The 19,472-nt window shown below is 41.3% G+C and overlaps 1 protein-coding gene across 2 annotated transcripts in view; it reads right to left on the bottom strand.

Annotated features, from left to right (window-relative positions):
• ANTXR1 (ANTXR cell adhesion molecule 1) overlaps positions 1-19,472 on the bottom strand; it is a gene marked incomplete at both ends in the record, with an annotated part of 238,604 nt that overhangs the window by 133,362 nt on the left and 85,770 nt on the right. For both annotated transcript variants that reach the window (XM_080711616.1, XM_080711617.1), the window contains one exon: positions 14,536-14,634. In XM_080711616.1, coding sequence (XP_080567742.1) covers positions 14,536-14,634 — 99 coding nt within the window. The remainder of the gene's footprint in view (positions 1-14,535; positions 14,635-19,472) is intronic.

The raw sequence follows: 19,472 nt of genomic DNA, 5'->3' as shown, positions 1-19,472 counted from the left end.
GGCAGAACAGGCATCCTTAGGCTCATTTTCAGATGGAAAATAGAAGCTCTGTGAGACATCTGGTCGCACAGCAAGGTAGAGGCTGGACTAGAACTGAGTTCATCTGCAGTCCTCTTTCCTTGCTAAGAGACTCTCCATTCCAGGAAAGGCTTGTCTTAGGGAATTAACCAAACTCAGGACAGGCATGGCTGACTGAAACCTGTATTTATTTCCTCATGGCTGTGGCTTATCCTGTTACACATGCACCAGCAATACCTGAGATTGCAGCTCTTGCCCGCAGAGCCAGCCCGCAGAGCCACGGCGCAGCCACAGAGTGGCCACAGGAGACCTCATGACTCAGGGCTGCATTCTGTGGGCAGAGCTGGGGCACACTGGGGAGGGCGTCTGAGGTGGCACACGAAGGGCCCCAGCCCGTGTGGCTGCAGGGGCGGCAAGCCCATCTCCCTGAGCTGGCACCTGAGCCCACTTGCGGGCTTCCTCTGAATAGCTCCTGTCTCCTTCCCTCCATCCCTATAGGAAAGGAATAGGAGGAGGGACACGACGTAGGCAAGTAGACATTTCTCACTTTCTCCCTCTTTCTACCCTTTCCTGCTTGAGACCAGATCTCAATCTCTCTCTATCTCTATCTTTATCTCTATCCCTCCCTCTCTCCCTCCCTCCCTCTCTCTCTCTCTCTCTGGTGGTACTGGGGTTCCTGAAAACCCTTCTACCTCTGGGCTACACTGCCAGACCTATTTTTTAAAAAATATTTTTATTTGGAAAAAGGGTCTCTTAAGCTAGTGAGGCTGGCTTCGAAAACGCGTGATCCTCATGTCTCTGCCTCCCAAGTGCGAGGTTTACAAGCCTGTGCCACCACGCCTGGAAGAGACCAGATATTTCTTGGGTAAGGCAAGGGAACACTTTGCTGGGAGGACTGAGAGCTTTCGCGAGGCGTGAGGACAGCCACTGTCGGGCTGTCTGTGGGTCTGCTCTGTGGAGCTGGCATTTTCTGCTCTGAGAGGGATTGTTTGGTTTGGAGCCTGTTTTCACTTTACCACAAAAATGAGTGGCTTTTTTTTCTCTCTCTTTTTTCTCCCCCCTCTCGCTCCCTAAACAAAAGAGGGCCATTTGGTTTCCATAACTCGAATCATCTGACTCCTTCCGGAATGTCCACTTGGGAAGCAGGGCACGAAGCCTCCCTCGGCTGCTCCTTGGCTGGGCCGTGCGTGGCTTGGGGACCACACTGCCCTCACTGCGACCTCTGCCAAAGCCAGTGTGTTGTGATGTTTGAGGGGCCAGACCAGCAGACTGAGGACAATCAAGACCCCAGCCTAGCTGCCCACTGGGCAGCCATTTCACTGTTCATTAGCACTAATGGGGGAAATGGAGACCAGGAGCTTGGAACAGTCCGCTTGGCTTTCGTTTGCAGTTTGCAGTTTGATACATGAAGTTCAATAGAATTTTTAGATGATTTTGAAAGATAAATGTTTGTGTCCATTCGCAAAGATGTTTCAGGATTCTGTGCATAGGCATGACATAGGTTAAGCTAAGGCTTTCTGTGCCCTCTGCACCCAGCTTCTGGGGTGCCTAGCTCCCAAGTCTGAGGTATTTGGCAGTTTGATGTAATCATACTTATTGATCCCTAAAATTTGATTAAAATCAAGCTTCTGTTTGATGATCAGACTCCTGTAGACAAATGCTGATTTTGCTTGATACCATATAGCTATGATCTCACCTGATGCCTCCACAAACCATGGAGAGAGACATTGCTATTTACAGCTTGGGAGACTGAGGCTCAGAGATATAGTTGAGTTAGTGCTATACCACTAGTAAATGTCAGAGCTGGAATGGGAACCTAGGTTTTGTTGAAAATCTTGCCCAAGGTCAACCCAGCTAGTCTTACGGTGTAGCCAAAAGTACTGCAGAAACTGAGGCTCTTCAGTTGACCACTCAGGAGGTGAATGGTGAGTACCGTCAGTGGGCAAGGCTGGATATCTCCAGGAGGCATGCCTTCCAGGAACATCATTAAGGTGGAAGAGATCTATGATAAGGTTCAGAAATTTTGTCCGAGGCCCCGTTTTAACAGGACCCGGAAGTATATGCTCTGGTAGTGTATGCTCAAATGTATAAATTCCCAGGTTTTGACCTTGGGACTGGTGAAGAAGAATGTTCCCAGAATTCTTCCCTGTAGTTTAGTGACTATCTAATGGATTTGGGATAAAACCAGGATTAAAATTCACTAGCCAATTCAAACACCAATCAGGGTAAATTCTTTTATAGGACTGATTAAATAATTCAGATACTTTCCAAGTCTTAGCAATCTTTTCTTGATATAAATATTTATTTCTGGCACAAAGGACAAGAAAAATAATCCTTAGTCTTATCTGGGTGGGGGAGGGAGTTTGTTGAAACCCTCCAAAAGCTGATGTAAGCCCCAAAGTAGGGTTTACATTCCTGCTGTGACATTTACATTAGGTAGTGGGAAAAATAGTAGAGATTCAGGGCTGAATGAGCTCACCCTGCTGTTTCTTCCAATGTCCCCTGGGACCGGGGAGCATTTTCATGGCATCCTAGAGCCAAGTATAACTGTTCAGCACCAAATTATCAGCTGGTTTTGGAATGTGGATCCAAATTGAGGGCGAACAGACAAGTTAGAGTTAGATTGGATGTCCCCACCTTCTCACTGCCTTCAAAAGTAACAAGCTTTGCAAAAAGATAGATTCTTAAAATATTGTCCAAAAATCTGAAGTAAAATTATATTCAGTAGGACTTCAAGTTGGTGAAATGCAAAGCATCTGGGTTGAGCTTTCTGGAACTCCAGTCAGAAAGGAGGTGATGGACTGTCCCACTGGGGCTGTGCCAGTGATAATTCACAAATGTGGGAGTCTTATTGAAAGCTCCATGGGACCCATTGCTGAGAGTAGAAAGAATCTAACACTTATTGGGAAATGCCATGTGGCAGGCTCTGGGCTAGAAGGTTTTTTTAAATAGGTATTTTTTTGCCAAGGGTTTTTTTTTTTTTTTTCTTGACAGAAGATATCAAACTCTACACCAGGGACAAAGTAGAGATTTTGAAAGTAGGGATAATGGTTTCTACCTGGGATAGTTGAATAGTGGCCATGAAGTCAAGAGGAATAAGAAATGAAAGAGAAAAAAAAATAAACAAGAATGAATGGGAAAGAAGAGAGGGTAGTTAAGCGCAGATAGGTTGGGCCAAGTTGGGAAAAAATCTCTAGAACATAGTCTGACCACTGTAGTGTCCTCGTGTGCTCAGCTGAAGCCAGAGTGATTCCTTAAAGTGGCAGAGCCGGGTTGGCCACCATCGTTTCCTTAGGCCCCTCTCCTGGCCGGGAGTTGTAGTGTTTCCTTGGAAGGTACCATGAGATGAGAAGATGAGCTTGGCCAACAGATTCCAGGCATGTCCTTGGTTTCCATATAACTATTTCAGCAGTTCCTGTTTGATGTTGGTAGCTAGGCTATGTCTTTGCCTTCCATCCTGTTGTGTGGGGGCAGGCTAGAGTAAGATGGGGACCAGGGAGCACAGGAAGAGGTGGTGCTATGGAGAAGCATCCTGGCTCTGCCACGCACTGGTGATGTAATGGTGGTCAAAGCTGTCACCCTATTCATAACTCAGAGTTCTCACCTAGAAGATGGGGATGATGCTCATCTCATTGATTGTTGCAAAGTTTAGAAAGATGACTTTAGAGCCGGGCGTGGTGGCACACGCTTGTAATCCCAGCATTTGGGAAGCTGAGACAGGAGGATCCAGGTTCAGAGCCAGCCTCAGCTACTTAGTGAGGCCCTTTGCAACTCAGTGAGAACTTGTTTCAAAATAAAGAATAAAAAATAGGGCCGGGGGTATAGCTCAGAGGTAGAATGCCCCTGGGTTCCACTCCCAGCACCTAGAAAGAAAGAAAGAAAGAAAGAAAGAAAGAAAGAAAGAAGACATTAGAAAACGCTTAGCATTTGATATGCACTCAATATGTGTTAGCTGGTATTACTGAGATGGGGTTCTGCAAAGGTCATCATCTGTGAAACACAAGATAGGAATAGGTTTCCAAAGTGAGTAGGTCTTATAACTTGTCCGTCAGGTTACATCAGGACTATACAGTATAGGTGTGATGAGAAGTCATCTATTCCAGTAGGATCTGTGGACATGTATTTGGTGCAGTGGGTTTCAAGTGGGGCTAATTTGCCCCTCAGGGGACAATTAGCAATGTTGGAGACAGCTTTTGGTTGTCACAACTGGGTGAGGAATAGTATTGGCATATACAATGCACAGTACATACTGTCCCCGTTCAACAAAGAATTATCCGGTGTAAAAAGTCAATACTGCTGGAGTTAAAACACCTTGTAGAGTGTCTACCATAGCTTTATATCCCTGATAGCTCATTGGGTACCTACAGGTGTAACTGGGTAGTACATAGCTTTTCAGGTATTTGTGTGATGTCTAGAAAATTCTAGAGGTACTAGAAGATGACAAGCACAGAAAGAGAGGGGCACCAGACAGGGAGGAATTGGAAGACAAGTCCAGGCTGAACCAAGGAAGAGAGTTTTCTGATCAGTTTACCCATGCAGACTTCTCTGGGTGCAGGTTTTCTTAGTGATGGATAGCATAGCATCTGAGCCACCCTGCTTGATAAAATGAATGGACCACTCCAAAAGTGGGCCTTCTCTAGCTGCTGAGGTTCCAAGAGGATGTGCATGGGAAGGCTGTACAGTCAGAACACCTTCTATATGGACACCGGTACAGGATGCAGAGCAGAGGGCAGTCCCAGAAGCAAAAGAAGTAGATTCTCTTGGTTCCTGTGTTGCGGAGGATCAGAATTACATCATAGCCCCAGAGGAGAGAAAGTGAAAGGTGAAGAACCGTGAGTCCACTCTCAGGGGCTTGCAGGCACCGATGCAGCAGCCCCTCTTGTCTCTGGATTGTCTCGTTGGTAAGTTTATGACACCATAGCTCTGGGCACAGCAGGGTTCAGAATTGGTGGTCAGCATAGCTAATTTGTCTTTTCGAGATGCAAATTATTAACTGCACTTATTTCTTGTTATTTTAACAAAACTAATAAGTGTGTGCCACCGCGCCTGGCTCAGAATTTTGAAATATATATATTTTTTATGTTATTGGGATCCTAGTACATATAATTTTGTGGTATTTGGTATTTACGAAGTTAATAGAGCAGTTTGGGGTACTGCAAGAAAACTAAATGAAGATAATAGGGCTCAGGGCTCTTGCAAAGCCTTTTCTCTTCTCCATGAATCCACACCAAGAAAAATACTTGACTCTTGACATTTGTAAAACTTATAAATTATCTTCTAAGCAAAGTATCAGCCTTTAAAATTTTGTAATCTTGAGGTCAGGAAAATTGCTGCACTGAAGACAGCTATAATTTACTAAGAATAAATATGTTTTTAAAGCTTTGTTTTTACTTGCTAAAGGACAATTCAGGATTCATGTGCAAGGTATGCGTCTTCTGATACACAGACTCTTGCAGCTGTGCATAATTAGGTTTGAAAGCATTTACCTTTGGAGTTGGCATTGAGGGGCAAGACTATTAAAATGCCTGAACTTTTCCATACATTCATGAGCACGGATTATGGCAAATGCTGCCTGTTCTTGGAGGATAAAACTTACACAGATATTCAGAGGAGAGGTGGGAAGAAGAGCCAAGGCATGCCTTTGAGTGACAGTGAATGGCCCCTAAGCTGCAGCCATATATGCAAGTTAGGGACAGAGCTGAGTTGCACAGAGGAGAGGTCCACTGGTAGGTTGCACTCTTTCTTCCTTTCCCTTAGCAGGATCCAGCTTCTCCAAATGAATGTTGAGCAAATGTTTAAAGAACATCAATTGGAAGAGACACAGATTATTAGCTTTCCCGGGTTTCCTGGGAGTCTGGCCCCTCCCTAGGTTAACCACCTTCTCGTCTATCATCTAGTGGAAATGACAGAGGAACAGTATTACAGGGGGAAGGATATCATCCACCTGCTGGTCATACACGAAAGCCCAGCCTTTTGGTAAAGAAACAGAGGGGGACGCCAATGCCCTCCACCCAGGACAGCAGGGATAGGGTGAAGGCAGGTTTCAGGAGGCGTTTATAAGCAAGCTTTATCCCAACCATGCCTCGACAAAGGGCATTGTGTGCCTGAGTCTACACGGAGCTTTCTGCTTTCACCTGGAGGCTGTGCACACTTGGTAGAGCAGGGCCCACATAAAAGTTTACTATCCCGGGCCCTGCTGCAGCTAACTCTGGACTCTGCTGACTTGCCCCTGGAATAAGCTGATTTTTCCCCCAAAGAAAATCTTTGCCATCTCATTGCTTGTGGTGGCAAAACCCCTTTTAACCTCACACCAGTCCAGATGTCAACAATACATTTCAGCTGGTCTATATTTTGTTTGGGCCTAAATGATGGGAAGATACACTAACATACTCTCTCTAGCAGATGTGACATTAGTTGCCTGGCCACGGGGAGTCAGGGACCTCAGGAATCTTGGGAGCTGGTGTTTCAGAGGCAATACAGAGAAGTGGTCCAAAGTCTTTGGAGTCAGATTGCCGAGGTGCAAACTGTTCTACCCCTGGTCATCTGAGTGGCCTTAGGCACTTCATTTATGAGTTTGTTTCCTCATCAGCAAAAATGGACGCGATAATAACTCTTCCCTCATTGGTCTGCTGTGATGAAGACCTGAGATGACACGGAGAGATGCTGGGATAGCACTAGGCATAGGGTAGGTGTTGGGCAAGCAGTAGCCGCTGTCACTTGCATGGATGAAGCTTCCTGATGATTCGGATGTGCATCCCAGTTAACAATTAGGGCACACTTTGTTCAGAGTTACACAATGTGACATTTCATGGTCTTCACATGACCTCAAATCCCCAGGGATACATCTAAACTGTTTTAAGGACCTTTGACCACTATATACAATACTCTCACCCAAGACAAAGGAAACACTAGTTTGTTTTGGAAGTTTACAGATTCTCCTTCCTTTTGTTCCCCCCTGCTATCTGCTACCAAAATGTAGTATACTAATGAGCTCCTAAGGGTGCCCTCGGCAGCCCTGCAGTCCATATATTTTCTAAGATAAAGTTTCTGGATAATTGGACATATTTTTAAAAAAACAAACACACGGTTATTTCCACATTCTAATGAGTGTTGTCTCTCCCTTGCGAAGAGCCCCTCTTTAGAACTCTTAGAACTGCCTTTCTGACTAATGTTCATTTTATGAAAGTGTCTTCAAAGGGTGCAAAGTTTTATCCTTTGGGAATGACCAAAAAGTAAACCACAATGAGGCCTGGTGAATAAGATTGGAAATCAAGCTGGCAGGTAAAATGTTTCATAAAAAATAAAACACGCTTATTGAGCCATGAAACAGATTTCTCGCCTAGCCTACAATTGGAATCTTGTGAGTTTGTCAATCGTCTCTTTTGTTTATTGTTGTACCTAACACGCCCTGTGCAATACCAGGAAACTCAAGATGTGTCTCACTGTTGCATTAGTAAAATGTCCATTTCTTATTTACTGTGCATAAAATGGATCATCTCTCAGCTCACACCCTAGGGTTTCCATTTCCGCATTCTAACCTCTGTGCAAATGGATTTCCAGTAGAAAGTGGATCTTTTCTTGGCACAGTACACTGAATACTGGAGTAGGAAAAAGTGCGGCCAGAATAAATAGAGTTTGTATGAAGATTTCCAAGATATTTTCTTGGCTAGCAGTGATTTTGGCCCGGGGATTGGACAACCAACCAAATGTTATGTTTAAGATGTGCACGAGGGCTAAATAATTAACAAGATTTTTTTTGGGGGGGGTACTGGGAATTGAACCCAGGATATTTTATCTCTGAGTGAAACCTCCAGCCCTTTAAAAATTTTTTTTTTTTTTTGAAACAGGACGCTGGCCTTGAACCTGCAATCCTCCTGTTGTCACCCTCCAAATTACTGGGATTACAGGCATGTGCCACCACACCCAGCTATAACCAAGAACTTTAAAATTAAATTTTAAACAAATTTAGTGAGTTCTTTTCTTATTACATAAGGGACAGATTACCATGAAAAACTTAGAAAATAAAGATAAAAATTAGTGAATCTCATTTTGAGGTGATTGCTGTTAACATTTTGATGTGTGGGTTTCAAGTCTCCTTTCATTTAAATGTTTGTGAAAAACATAACAACAGTGTCCATGTATCATTTTGTAACTTATGTTTAACACATGATGCCATATCATTAACATTTTCCCACACTGGTAATTATTCTCCTATGACATTATTTAATCATTTGTTAGATGATCTGTTGTTAACATTTATATTATTGTTTAGATACTTTCTGCTCCCTTTTCTCTTTTGCTATTATGAACAAGATTGTGATGAACATCTATGTCTTCATAGTCATTTCCTTCTGATGAAGATGAAATGGAAATTCTGGGTCAAAAATGTATAAAAACAGTTCATCTATTTTAAGAATAGCATTCCAAAAGTTTTTTATTTTTTTGGTGGTACTGAGGTTCCTGGAAGCCCTTCTACCTCTGGGCTACACTCCCAGACCAATTTTTACATTTTTATTTGGAAACAGGGTCTCCTAAGCCAGCGCGTGCTGCTGGCTTCGAACCTGCGTGATCCTCCTGTCTCTGCCTCCCAAGCACGGGGATTACAAGTGTGCGCCACCACGCCCAGCTGCATTCCAAAAGTTTTAATGTGTCTCACTAACAAGGAAAAAAACCCACTTGTCTCTACATTTTTACCAATACTAGGCATTGTATTTTTGTTAATCCTCGCCAGTTTGGTAGGATAAAAGGGGCAATTGATTATTCAAATTGCATTTCCTTTGTTATTCTGAGCATTTCCCATATGCCTATTGATCACTATCTTTATTATTATCCATATTTTCCATATTATGTATCCATATTTTCTGGCTTCTGTTTCAAAGTGACTTTAGGAGCTGTCTTTATATTAAGTTTATTAACTCTTTGTTACATATACATATGTGTATATATTATATATTATAATTTTTACATTCTTTTGTTTTCCTTTTGTTTTGTGTTAGAGTGGGTAACAGAAGAATTAAAAAATATGTGCTCCAACTATCAAATTGTTCCTTTATACTCAAAAGGTCTTTGCCCACTGGCTAGTGATGCAAATATTTATTTTTGTTTTCTTCTAAAAATTTTATAGTTTCATGTTCACATTAAAATTTGTAGTTCATCTGGAATTTGTTAACATAAGGTGCGAGATAAAAATCAAACTTAATTTTTTTTCCAAGTGCTTAGCCGCCAGTTGTCTCAACACTGGTTTTTTTTTTTTTTTTAAATAATCTACTCTTTCCATACTCATTTGAAAGGTCCCTTTATGTTATTCTAAATTCACAGTAAGTACTTGGCTCTGTTTATGGACTTTGTTCCAAAGCTCAGTTTGCCATTAAGGTACCAGCCATACATTGTTTCAATTATTGAAGCGTTTTTATACATCCTAAAATCTGTTAGGGCAAGTTTCCACATTTTTCTTGGCTTTTCTTGTATGTTTATTCTTCCATATACACCTTGGAATGATTTTTTTTTTTAATTTAAAAAGCTCCAGTGGAATTTTCACTGGGACTGGATTAACAGTAAATCTTAAGTTGAAGACAATCGGTATCTTTACAATACCCAGTTACTGCTCCACTTAGAAATGATAATGGTGACACTAAACTCATACCAGCAGCCAACCTTGACTGGCTTAGACGCACCGGCCCCTGTTCTAAGGTCCTTGCATCACAGACCTCATAACAAAGTGTGACACAGATGCTATTGTTGCCATATTGATTTGGTAGGTGGAGAAACTAAGACATGGAGGTGTTAAATAACTCACCATAGTCACACAGCTAGAGATGACAGGGCCAGGGTTCTTTCCCCTGGTGGCTGGGCTCCGGAGTCTGTACTTGCTCTGAGGCTGTACCACTCTTCTATTTATTCTTGCTTTCATTATATCCCTCCCAAAATGTTGTAATTTCTTCTTATATGTCCTAATGGGTTTGGTTAAATTAGTTCTTGCTAGATTTTATTTGTTGTTATATTTTTTTCTGGGATATTTTCTAACTGATCATTGTTGAATTCTGATAAACCTATTGATTGTTATAAGAGAGGTGTTTATTTTGAGCTCATTCAGTGTAATGATATTTTTATTATTTTAGTAGTTTTGCTGACTCTAGTTTTCTAAGAAAATGCAATTATTTTAAAGCAAAGCGTTGACATTTTTCATCAGTTCTCTTGTGTAATAATAATACTTATGGTTTTGTTCAAAATGGTAGTCACTGGTGATGTACACTTAAGTTAACTGATATCAAATTAAAAATTCAATTCTTCTAGCAGTGTGTCCAGTGATCCACAGACACCTGTGACTTGCAGCAAACATATGGCAATCATTTCATGATGTTGCCGATCATCTCTGAAGTTCTATTGATCAGTGCCACTAAAACTTTCAGATCAATACTGCGTAATAGTGGTAAAATGAGTTGTTCTGTTATTTTCTTCCTAGTTTTAATGTGACTGCCTTTAAGCAGTGACTTATTACTAGAATGATGATGTTTGTGTCCAAATATCTAGATATATTTTATGTTGCCTTATCCTATTCCCAGTTTTATATAAGTATTTTTTAATTTGGAATGACTGATGAATGTTAACACCTTCTTGGCATCAGTAAGTCTGTTATGAAAGAGGCTACACTACTGGGTTCTTCCCCAGTGCTTTGCAAAAGCCTGAGATATCACCTCTTTTTTCAAAATCCTTAGCTGTCATGGTTCTTCTTAAGTGTATTGCTGGATGCTGTTTGCCAATATTTTGGTTAGATGTTTGTCATCAATGAGCTTGGTCTCAAATATTCTCTACTTAAAGTGCCCAAGTACTGGGATTACAGGTGTGCACCATCATACACGGCTTCTTCCATCTATCTTTTTATGATTTGTCATCTGCGTTATGAGCCCATCTTTGGATGGGGTTGTTGCTGCAGGATGCCATGGCTCGAGCTGTGTGGAGGGCTCCCACTGGGTGGATGTACAACCTTTGCAGGGCCACAGAGCTCAGGATGGTCACAGTCATATCTGGGGGTTAGTTTATGGACCGGATGCTTCTGTATCACATGGGTGGTATAGCATCGTTACACCCAGGGATTTTGTTCACTTGTTTGCATCCTTCCCATTTAATGTTTTGGTGTAACCCACTGAAAGCTAAATTTTTCAGGAGGCAAAGGCTTGTGCCAATGCCTTGCAGAAGCCCAAGGTCAGGGGTCCTGTATCTGCATCAGCACTGGGAGCTCAGCCTGTTGAGCCCTGGTCTGGAGCCCCAAGGCTCGCTTTCTGCTTAGGTTTTCTCTCCCATTTTTGTGTTCCGAACTTGGGGATTTGCTTTCATTCCTTGGAGCAAGGCCACATATGACAGCTTTTATTTATTTATTTATTTATTTATTTATTTATTTATTTATTTATTGTGGCACTGCAGATCTAACTCAGAGGCATTCTACCTCTGAGCTAAACCCTGAACCTGACTTTATTTCTTATTTGGAAACAGGGTCTTACTAGGCTGCGGAAGGCTTTGCTAAGTTGTCGAGGTTGGCTTTGAACCCGCAATCCTTCTGTCTCAGCCTCCAAGCGTGCGCCACCAAGCCCAGATTGTATGACAACTTTTAAAATCTTATCAAGCCATTCTGGATTTGTTATATTAACTACAAGCACAGAAATTGTTTTAGGTTCCTAAGTGATTGGTTGATTTTATTTTTAAGTGAAAGCAAGGAAAGTGAGAGAAGAATAGATATGAATGGATGGTTAAATTATTATTTTCTCGTTATATTTATTTTCAGAATATGTCTAAATTTCTGCTTTTTAAAATTAATACATTGGCCGGGCGTGGTGGTCCACTCTTGTAATCCCCGTGCTTGGGAGGTGGAGACAGGAGGATCGCGCGGGTTCGAAGCCAGCCTCGCTGGCTTAAGAAACCCTGATTCCAAATAAAAACATAAAAATAGGTCTAAGAGTGTAGCCTGGAGGTAGAAGGGTTTCCAGGAACCCCAGTACCATAAAAAAAAAATACACTGGCATTTTGTATATGTTAGTATGAGAGATTTGTAAGGCTACTCATAATCATTTAAAACGGCATTATAGATGCTATTTTTAATTACTTTATTAATAAGTTCGCTATTTTTAATTACTTTATTAATAAGTTCATTCAAAGACTTAGAAGGTTATATTAATATCTCCTACTAAAAATATAAATTTTCAGTTTGTTCTTTTAATCACTTTTCACATAATGGCTACAATTATTAAAAATTTTAGATAGCATATAATTTGTTACTGTATCACTCCTGGGAGACCCTGAGGTCCAATCATAATTGAAATGGCTAAAGCCCAAACAGCCTTCATTATTGGGCCTCTTGTTCTCTTTTTGTCGCAAAAATATAATGCAACATTTGGGAAAAAATCTTGAGAAAGGAAATTTGTAACATAAAAATAAAAATAGCATTTTATAATAGACATATATAGTTAGGAAGAAAGAATGGGAAAAGTAAAGGAATCTAACTATATTTTATTTTACAGGGAGGAGTCAATAGAGATTGGCACGTTCATCAGGTTGATAGAAAAAGGAGATATAAATATGTTGCATTTTAAAATTTGTTCATAATTTTCTGTTGTTCTGTGGTTGTTGGCTATGCTATTTACTGAATGGAAATGAACACGTGAATTAATAAGTGAAAGCCAATAACTCTTTTCCTCAAACTCTGAATATTGTTAGAATATTTTAGTAACTGTATGTTTGAGTTTAGTAATGTTGCTTGCAGAACAAAGTATGATCCATTCACTGCCTTCAGTCTTCTCCAAATTAGCACAGTGCTAGGTGCATAAAATTACATTTGCAGTTTAAATCCCTACCCCAATGGCCTTTAATTCCATTTTAATATGATTGAGGTGAGAGCTATGCATGTACTGGTGAGTAGATTTTAGGAGAGGAAGGAGAAAGAGAATGAGGTGGTTTCCCAATAAATAATCTTTTATGAAAAAGTTGGAAAATAAGCCTTCAAAATGACAGTCTACAAAATATAGTACATTTGCTTCTCATCTTTTCCCAACAGAGCACCGAGGAACTCTTCAAGCAATGGCCAAAGTCCCCACCCTACTTCCACTGATCTTCACAGAGGTTGAGCTTGAAAGCTCATTTCTTTGTGACATGAACTCAACCCTCAGGACTTGGAATTCTGGTTCAGGAGAGGAAAAGGCAGACTTAAATGACATCGCAATTGAAAGAGGTGAAGGGGAGAACTCTGCAGGGAGCATATGGTCAACTTTCACACTATGACTACTCTGGGATCTTTCAGAATGTTTTCAAACAGCACACACTTTTTGGGTATGCGAGAGCATTTCCAAATTTTAAGAAAACTAACTGAATATTTCCAATGTTTGATATTATTTCAAGGCCAGGAATTCCAGATGTTTGTGAGGAAGACACTGAAAATCTCTGTTTAAATATTCAAGTGGGGTTTAAGATGTCAGGGAGTGGGAAAAAGATACAGCTCTCAATTCTTCTTTAAAAGCAGATGAGACCTCCCTCCTAGGGCTATAAGGAGGACGAGGCTAGTGTGGGTGGTGGTTTGCCAGTAAATGAGTGTCCTCCCACTCTCCTGATTCTTTCTACCTCTCAGAGATGTTACGATCAAAACATGAAGCGTGGAGAGCTCAGAGAATTGCAGATGATACAGCTCATCATGGCTGTTGTTTATCAAGGTGGACCAAGAGTCGACAATTATCTGTGTGATAGATGCCAGGAGCAAATAATAAGCAGGGCTCCTGGCATCTGTATCTCCCATAATCAATTCTCCACATCTCTCCTGGACAGCCACATGCATCACACAAGGCTTTAAATTAGGAACTTGCCTGCTGTGAATGTCTCCTGGACGGTCCAATGTTACAACTCATTTTTCTCATGAAACGCACTTGGTTTTGCTTCATATTTCTGTATTTCATGCAAGGTATTCACCACGATGAGAGTTTCTTGGCTACTCTAAGTGAGAATCATCCAGATGGAAAGAAATTCCAGAATCTATGCATGCAAGCCTAATGGCTTGGCTTTGGGTGTATTCAGAATTAATAAATTTAGACCATTTATTCTTCACGCCTACCCTTGAGAATCGCCAATACTTTGCTAAGAAACCTCAAGCTCTACAAGCTGTGACTCACCAGTGCCCACGGAGCCAAGTGGGAGTCATCAACTTGGTCGATGGTCGTGGAAGAGGAAGCAAGGACCTTCCTGGCTATTGAGGGCTAGCTCAGGGCTGCCATGGTGGCAGTGAACTCCGCTGGGGACCTGGAGGATGGTGGGTTCGCTACCAACATTGCCCTGATACCCAAGCTGGGCATGCCTGGGGCTGCACCCATCCAGAAGGGCACCTCTTCTAGTTGGACCCAAGGTTTGTGCCTTTCCTGGGCTCACTTCTAGCAGGAAAGAGTCTGCTCTGCAGGGTCTGTGGGTGCAACCTTGCTGGAAGATGGGCTGGGAATGCCCTCCCTGAGCAAACTAAAGAAACCTACCCATTTTGTAAAGACTTACTGAGTGTGACCGAGTCATTGATCTTGAAGCTGCAGAGGACCCTGTCCACGTTGCGGGCGTGCCGGAAGCCGTTTCCTCTCACAACCACTTGGAATGACTCTGCAAGGAAGGGACATGTTGTTACTTGACCACCCACCTTAAGCTTCTGGTCTTCCTTGACTTAGAGCTTTTGCTAACTATTTAAGCAGGCTTAAGATACTAAAAAATTAGGTCAGATTAGAAACCCAAAACAACTCCCCTTCCCACTTACTTAAGCACTCATTGCCACCAAGGGCTCATGACCAAGGGCTTTGTTTTTTGGACTTTGAATTCCCACCTCTTCTCCCTTGCTCACCTGGGTCCTCCTGCCTGGAATGCTTTCTTCTCTCTGCATTCAAATCTTACCCATTTTTTCTAGCCCAGGCAATTTTAAAAACAGCAAAGGGGGCCACAGGGAGGAAGATTCTTTACTTCGTCTCCCATCAACTTCAACTCTTTTTGGGTCTGTTTTACATTTTGGGATCCCCTGAAAATATTTCTCTGGAGCCTGGGGGGTGCCTAACATTCTTTTGCAAGCCACTTGTGGGATTCACAGCCTGCGCTGAATGATGCGGCATATAATTATGCAATGTCTGGTGTTGTTCTTTCGTCTCTTTTTTCTCCCCCCAACTGGAAAAACATTGCTTTGGGTTGGTGGCTGTCTGATACTGCTGTGGCAATCCTATAGCTGCTTGGCACATGGTAGTAGTGGGTAGGTTTATGTAAGAATAATTGTACTCAGCAACCAATTCAAGTCTCGTTTGCCCAGGTCAGGCATGACCTGCTTCAACTGACACTGGCCCTTTAGGGCAGTACTCATTCCTCCCTAAATAGAAGAGATAATCTTTTTCTTGGGCCCGTATGTTAATTTCACACTGGTGTAATGTGCTTTCAGTGATTACATACGAATAAAATCCTTAGAGGGCTAAAAAAACAAAACCCTATTCTTTTCATTGGTTCTGTCAAAGAAAAATTCAATTAATTAATTAGCTATTACATAGGAATATTTGCTGAAGTATGATGATATCAAATAGTCAATGCTCTCTCTCTCTCTCTCTCTCTCTCTCTCTCTCTCTCTCTCTCTCACCCTCTCTCTCTCTCTAATCGGCCTGTGTATATAGAAATTGGGGATTGGAATATTTCCATATGGCATATAAAGACAGAACTAGACTAAAAGTCAGAAGAAAAACGTGCAATATTTGTGAAAGTATATCTTAAACTGAAAATTGCTATCCAAATGAAGAATCTGTTGGAAGATGAATGGAATTAGAGCACCAGCATATGGGGCTCTTTCAAAGTTAAATAAATTTCATGAGTCTGTGTCACTTTCATTCCCAAGAAGCTAATTTGCTAAGATAATAATAACTGATGTTAATTGAATCCTCGTTGTGTATCAGGCCCAGTGGCAAACACGGTATGTGTCTGACGTCACTTCAACCTCCCCACAGCACAGGCAGGGTCAGAGGAGAGGCTGATCTTCGTGAGGTTAAATCATCTGTGCAGGATCATGCAGAGAGTGACTGTCAGAATCAGAATCGAATCCATGGCTGCCAGGAACCAAATGCCATGTCCTTAGAACTCAGGCTAACTCCTCCTAACCAGCATGCTAAAATGGGCACTCACTGTCTTGTGACAGATGAGTAACTCTCAAGTTGGGGTTATTGTTTAAAGCTTATTTTATTGTATTTTATTTTAATTTCAGGCAGGTTTGCGCATCTTGCAGAAAGTAGAGCTGGCTTGGATATGAAGCAAGAAACTGAAACCTAAGTAAAAGAACCCAGAGGCACTCCATGTACCACACGGAGTACAAATGAGAACGGAATGCGTTTAGAAGTATAAGGGACCTCTTAATAATAATAAGGGAATTGAGATTTTGACATTTTGATGACTTGTTTAGAGTTATATAATTAGTAAGCAGTAACACTGGGGCTTATTATACCCAAGAGTTCAGTGCCTTAGCTCAGAACTATATTAATTAAGAACATAGGCATATGCTTTTTCAGGACCATGGGTCTTATGAATATAAGAATTTATATATGCATATTGATGCATAGATAGAATTGTTAAGTTTAGAAAGATTTAATGCTTTTCTTCAGATGCCTGCCAGGCATGTGTCTGATTACTCAGTTGTTTCAACAAGCATTTTATTAAGTGTCAAGCACTGTGGAAGTCTCTTGCTGCATCTTACTTGCTCAATTAAGCCTACAGAAACTAGCTCAGTTTCCGGTTCAAACGCCAGCATAGACATCTGCTGTTTGATGGTTTTTTGCTAATCCCAAGTGTTTTCTTCCCTCACTGCTGTGTCTACTTTTCGTGTTTCCTCAAAAATCAGCACAGGCAGAGAAGATTCTGGAAACGCAGGCTGCATGCCAACCTCTCTTCCCCAACACCATGTTCCAGCATTACCAGCTCAGCTGCTGAGTCCTCTATAAAAGAGGCTGCACACATGTCTACTTGGCTCAACCTCAGGGAGTTTGGGAAAAAAGACAGCAGGGATCCATGATGTGATCCTGGTGGAAACCAAACAATGTTACCCCCGAGGCCTGGGGAGAAGATGGAAGGGAGGATACCGAGGGAGCACTGGGGGCAGAGGCAAGTTCCCACCCAGCCTGGTACAGTGTCCATGTCAATGCACACATTTGGTTTCCAGAAACAAAGCATCTGATCCAGCAGCCCAACAGGAATGTTAGCTTTTTGCATAACGAAGTTATGTAACAAAACACTGTAGAATGAATCAGCCAGCAAGTGAGAACCAAGACACATGAGAACCAGGATACATCATGTTAACTCCATTATTCTCAGAGCCCTGGATCTCCCCTTTCACTACATGTACAGCTCAGTGTTGTTAGGCCATTTTCATGTTGGGTTACAGCTCCTTAAAGAAGTGTCTAGGGGTTGTAGGGTGTTAGGGAGGAATTTTTTTTTTCTTTTTCCCTGAAAATGGTCTTTGATTTCAGCTTTTATGAATCATATACTTTAAGGTATTTTTTTGGTGGTTCTGGGGTTCCTGGAAGCCCTTCTACCTCTGGGCTACACTCCCAGACCTATTTTTTATATTTTTGAAACAGGGTCTCTTAAACCAGCATGGCTGGCTTCGAACCTGCACGATCCTCCTGTCTCTGCCTCCCAAGCAAGGGGATTACAAGCGTGTACCACCACGCCCAGCTACTTTAAGGTATTTTTAAGGTATAAATTCATATGACTTTTGTTTCATGTTCCTATCAATTATAATTAAAGCTTTCTAAAGGCCAAATCTAGCATTTCTATTTCTTTTTAATGCTTGACTGTGCCTAACCCAGTGCTGAGTGGGTCTCAGTTTAGGCTTACTGAGTGGATAAACAACACATTTTGGCACAAAAAGAGAATGAAGGGGAAGGACAGGGCAGTCATTTACTCTGGTGCCAGCCAGATTTAATTCTGTTTATTTTCTCAGGTCAGTGAATAAAAAGATGTTCAACAGCATTAGTTCCTAAAGAAATGCAAATAAAAAACACAATGGGTACCACTCTATAGCCACTATGATGGTTCTGTTAAAAGTGATGGTCAATAAAAAGTACCGGTGAGAAAATTAGAAGTCAAGTATATTGTTGGTGGGGATGTAAAATGATACTTCTTTGTAAAATAGTTTGGCAGTTTCTCAAAATGTTAAACATAGTTTACCATACAAGCCACAAATTCCATTCTAAGATATGTGCCCAAGAGAAATGAAAATATATGTGCACACAAAAATGTCTACATGACTATTTATGGTAGCATTTTTATATTATATTATATGGTAGATATTATATTATTATAATATCCCCCAAATGGAAACAACTGAGAAGTCCATTAATTAATGAACATGTCATTTATATACAATGGAATATTATCTGGCCATAAAAAGAAATCAAGTTCTGATGCGTCCTATGGCATGGGTGAACCTTAAAAATTCCACACTGAAAGAAAGAAGCTAGACACAAAAGCCACATGTTGCATGATTTCATTTGTATGAAATATTCAGATTAGCAAGTCCACAGAGATAGGAACTAGATTAGTGATTGCCAGAGATGAAGGGAGGGAGTGAAGAGTGACTGCTTAATCCACACAGGGTTTCTTTTTGGGTGATGAAAGCATTCTGGAATTAGTGGTTATGTTGTACAACTTTGTGATATACTGAAACCCACTGAATTGTGTAGTTTGTTTGTTTATTTGTTTGTTTGTTTATTGCAGTACTGGGGGTGGAACCCAGGGGCATTCAACCTCTGAGCCACACCCCTAGCCCTATTTTTTTATTCTTTATTTTGAAACAGGGTCTCACTGAGTTGCAGAGGGCCTCACTAAGTAGATGAGGCTGTCTTTGAACTGCGATCCTCCTATCTCAGCATCCCAAATGCTGGGATTACAAGCATGCTCCACCACGCCCAGCTTTTAAAGCTGTGTACTTTAAAAGGGTGAATTTTATGGTATGTGAATTATAGCTCAATTTTTTAAAAGAAAAAAGTTGGTAAGTGGTTTGATAAGTTTATTCCACCTGTTTCTTCTTCTTTTTTTTTTATTCCTTTGCATTTCTTAAAATGTGTACCGCATGGTTTCGAGATGACCTCAGTAAAGATTGCCTATCATTCACTGCATTGGGAAACAAGACGCCTGTATATTCTTTGCTTGCTCTGGTCACTCAAGACTCATGTGCCTAATTACTGTTAGTGCTACTGTATCTTGTGAGTCAGTTTGAATTTGTTCTTCTAGTAGATGCTTGATGTGGCGAGTAACATCTAATGTACAATAAAGAGACTGGTGTTTATTGGGTGCTTTCTTTCCAATGGTTAATGAAACTGTAAGATTACGCTGCTTTTAATGTTTCTTTCTGCTCTTCTCCACCCATACCACTTCCATTTTCATGCAACTGTTGATCTGGTCTCTGTAATTGAACATTACTTTGC

Source organism: Muscardinus avellanarius (genome assembly GCF_963383645.1).
Source record: "Muscardinus avellanarius genome assembly, chromosome: 15".
Lineage (NCBI taxonomy): Eukaryota > Metazoa > Chordata > Mammalia > Rodentia > Gliridae > Muscardinus > Muscardinus avellanarius.
This window is presented reverse-complemented; position numbering and strand designations above follow the sequence as displayed.